Raw genomic sequence first — 4553 nt, forward strand, 5'->3', positions numbered from 1 at the left:
GACATGAGACAAAGTATATGTGAACTGCTGTATGAAAAGTGAATTTACTCTGTAAATCTTCACCCAAATCCTAATAAAAAAAAAAAAAAAGTATTTAAGAACTCCTTAAATACTTGTAAGTTTTGTTATATCTTAGGCTTTCATATCTTTAAATCTACAAGCTTTGAGCTCTAATTTGACAACCTCAGAACAGCCTGACTCTGTGAGCCCCTGTACAACTACCCAAGTTAAATTATAGAACAGGGCAACCACCACCCACTGCCATCGAGTTGATTCTGACTCACAGCAACCCTATATATAGGACAGAGTAGAACTGCCCCATAGGGTTTCCAAGGCTATCAATCTTTATGGAAACTGCCTTACCTTTCTCCCAGAGTGACTAGTCAGTTCAAACTGCTGACCTTTTGGTTAGCATCCTAATGCCTTATCCACTGCACCACCAGAGCTTCTTTATGAAACAGGGCAGTAGAGGCTTATCATGGTCCTTCTGGTACCACTTAGTCCCAATCAAGTTAGTCTTCAGTGCCTTTCACCAACTCAATAAAGATAATCTCACTTCATGCTATCCTTTCTCTTGTCACTTCTTAACCAGCCCCCTCAACTTCTCTCACTTGCTTCAGTCTAAAACACCACAAGATTCAGTAAGGTGTATAGTGCCCAGTGCTCTTCCTTCTCTTGGTAATTTCCCCTTGCTTTTGATAATGATGGGACATCAACAATAAGTACCTGCAGAGATAATTCAGGCATAAAAATTCATCTTTGTCAAAAGTAAGACACAGGTACCAACTTTTGCCAACTGAATTTAAATTTTGAAAAAAGACAAAGTCTGGGGAAAGTCAATAAAAACTCACTGCCATCAAGTCAATTTGACTCATAGCAACCCCTCCTTGGGTTTCTGAGGCAGTATCTCTACGGCAGTAGATTGCCCAGTCTTCTTGCCAAGGAATGGCTCATGGGTTTGAACCTCCAGTCTTCTGGTTAGCAGTCAAATGCCTTAGGCACTATGCCACCAGAGCTAGCCAATAAATAAATCATCTTTCACATAGTTTAAAAAAAAAAAAAAAAAGATGAGAGGAGCTATACACTCCCCTAAATGAAAAATATTTACAGCTACAAGGTATCTTATTGGGATTGGAATTTTATGTTTGTGCTTATGAACATTGGACCTTTCTCAATCAAGGTTCCATGAAAGAGTTAACCCTTAATGCCCTAGGAATCCACTGTATGTAATTCATTACCTAGTATCACTTAAGAAAGACGCACAGAGAGAAATGAGGTGCCATCCCTGGAAGAAGTGAAAAAACAGTCCCTCCAATCATTTTCTGTGTTCTATGATTTCAGATGAGAAGCCCTGGCTGAGAAAGGCCATATTCAAGGTAAGTGTCAGTCCCACAACCCCTGGTAGTGCCAGGGAGGGGCCACATCCATGAACCTCTGTGTAAGGCTATCACAGTCAGACATGTTTTATTGGCACCACACCAGTGCCAGAGGAGCTGATTACATCTGAAGAAATCTCAATGAAACAAAGTTTACCAGATTGATCACTTTTATGTTTATGTGACAAAGACCGAGGACATCATCCAAGTGATCCATCATATAGCACTTCCAGCTCCAAAGAATACTGACTTACTTCAGGTGACAACACTCTACCATTTTTAAGTTTCTCATCCACAGTGTTTCTTTGTCTCTGTAACTGATCTTTTTCCTTTTGGAGGGTTTGAACTTCTTCAGAAATCTCAATTTTCTCCTTAGTTGTGCTGCTCTGGAGCTGCATGCTTTTTTCAGACAATTCTTGGTCCAACAAGTTCAGGCGAGTTGATATTTTCAAACTATCTTTATTTAAGGCCTAAAAAGACAAACCCATCAGACATTCTGAAAAAAAAGGACTAGAAAACCAGAAAGTATATATATTATGAAACATAGAGAAAATTACTAAATGAATATATTTCTAGCTTCTACATTATTGTTTTCTCCTATGGATTTTTTTTTTTTTTCAGTTCATTTTCTATAATCTTAAGTTTAATGACCTTTTTACAACAATGTCGGTTCAAACTACCTGTTACTGCCTTGGTCACATAAGACTTCATGGTAAGGTTTTTGAGAGGTAGTATTTTTCTTTTTCATTGTTTCCTGAATTGAACTTTTTTTTGGCCTTTAAAATTCCCCAGAGGTTGAAACTTGTTTTGTTTTGTTTTGTTTAAACATATCATTTGTTTCTATTTTTATTTCATTCTGATCAGACAATATGGCCAGTTATTTATTGAGATCTTCATTATTTCCTGATCTAAGATCTTTTATAAAATTTATTTTTGTAAAAGTAATTTTATGTATATACTACTAAAAGACGTATAATAAAAACCAACAGTCCCATCCCCCACATTTTCACCTGAGTCCTACTCCCCAGAAACAATTTCTTAGCTAGTGCTTCTGAGGTTTATGTCCATGTTGACGGTCTGTTATGGAAGATAAAGATTTAGTACTCTTATGCCTTCTCTTCTCTATTTTTCCTCCTTCCATTTTCCCAGTACGTTATATAACAACTTTTAGTTACGTCAGTATTTACTTTACATTAAAGTTACATTTTTATGACTATATGAATATTATTCATAGCTGAACTCTCTCTGTCCAATAGAGCTATAAAATTCCTCTCAACATTATTTTTCACTTGATTAAACTCATCAGGAAATCTTTTTATTCCATCTTGTATATCCTGCCACTATGCTAAATAAATCTCAGAGTAACAATCTCTTACTAAGAAGTATATGACTGGCTGCCAGCATTCTGGAATCCAGCCAGGGATTAGGAAATGGAAATCTCAGGGTTCAGGGTTCATATGTAGATTTTCACTCATTCCCTGTTTGGTGTATTTTGGTTTACTCCTAACCTCTGCTGTGCCCGGTTCAATTCTTCAGAAAATAAACCATCTTATCCCAGAATGAGAAAAGGAAAGGATAGTTTCCTGACTACATCCTATTTTTACCCTATGCCTCACCCTTGTCTTCTGAAAATCTTGGTCCCTTCATTTCTGAGTCTTTTTGGTGTTATGTGAATTATATCCCATTAAAGCTGTTACTTAATATTTTTTTAAAAAAGAGCTAAACGTTGACTCTTACTAGTATCCGCCTATAGTCACTTGGATTTCAGCTTCTTTTATTCTGCTAACTCAGTAACCACTCATCTATTTGCCTTCCATCTTACAAACATGTTTCTAAAAATCTTTTGTCCTCTGTTGTCTCTACTGCGTCTTTTCTTTTGTGGGCTTATAGCTTTTTCTTTTAATAGCAACTTTATGGAGAGATAATTGACATACCATATAATTCACCTATGTAAAATATACAATTTACAGAGTGCTGTATTCACAGAGTTATACAACCATCACCACGATCAGTTTTAGGACATTTTCATTATCCCAGAAAGAAACCTGTACCCACCAGCAGTCACTTCTCATTACTAACTTTCCTACCCTCACTCCTACCCCAGCCCTAGGCAAGATGTAATCTGCTTTCTGTGTCTGTGGAATTGCCTATTTTGGAAATTTTATAAAAATGGAATCTTATAATCTGGTTTTTTGTGCCTGGCTTCTTTCACGTAGCATAAATTTTTCAAGGTTCGTCCATGGTGTAGCATGTATCAGAACTTCATTCCTTTTTATTGCCAAACAATATTTCATTGAAAGGATGTACCACATTTTATTTATCCATTCATTAGCTGATGGACGTTTGAGCTTTTTCATTTTTTTGGCTAATATGAATAATTCTGCTATGAACATTTGTGTACAAGTTTTTGTGAGGGCATATGTTTTCATCTCTTTTGTATAAATAGCTAGGAGTCAAATTGCTGCATCACATGGTAACTCTGTTTAACCTTTTGAAAAACTGTCAGATAGTTTTTCAAAGCAGCTGTACCATTTTACATTCCACCAGCAGTGTAGGATGGTTCCAATTTCTCCATATCCTCGCCTACACTTATTATTATCTCTTTTTTTTATTATTATAACCATCCTAGTGGATCAGAGAGAGCACTCTGGTAGTGCTGTAGTTAAGGCACTGGGCTGCTAATCAGAAGGTTGGCAGTTCAAACCCACTAGCCATTCCATGGGAGAAAAATGAGGCAGTCTGCTTCTCTTGAGATTTACAGCCTTGGAAACCTTTTAGGGGTCACTATGAGTTGGAATTGACTCAATGGTATTGGGTTTACTGGGTGTGAAGTTGTATCACTGTGATTTTGACTTGCATTTCTCTAATGACTAATGATGTTGATCATCTCTTCATGGGCTTAATGGCAATTTATGTATCTTCTTTTGAGAAATGTCTATTCAGATCCTTTTGGTTGTTTTTTTATTATTAAGTTGTATATTCTAGATACAAGTCTTTATCAGACATATGATTTGCAAATATTCTCTCCCATTCTGTGGGTTGTCTTTTCACTTTCTTGGTGGCATCCTTTCCATCACAAAAGTTTTAATTTTTTTTTTTTTTTTTATTAGGATTTGGGTGAAGATTTACAGAGTAAATTCACTTTTCATACAGCAGTTCACATATACTTTGTCTCAT

General features: G+C 36.3%; 1 protein-coding gene across 1 annotated transcript in view; it reads right to left on the bottom strand.

The window, feature by feature from the left end:
• KIF27 (kinesin family member 27) overlaps window positions 1-4553 on the bottom strand; it is a 99535-nt gene that overhangs the window by 16249 nt on the left and 78733 nt on the right. The window contains exon 13 of the mRNA XM_042780677.1: window positions 1631-1846. Coding sequence (XP_042636611.1) covers window positions 1631-1846 — 216 coding nt within the window. The remainder of the gene's footprint in view (window positions 1-1630; window positions 1847-4553) is intronic.

This window comes from Orycteropus afer, unplaced genomic scaffold, assembly GCF_000298275.1.
Source record: "Orycteropus afer afer isolate SDZICR_OR568_19922 unplaced genomic scaffold, OryAfe1.0 scaffold00005, whole genome shotgun sequence".
Classification (NCBI taxonomy): domain Eukaryota; kingdom Metazoa; phylum Chordata; class Mammalia; order Tubulidentata; family Orycteropodidae; genus Orycteropus; species Orycteropus afer.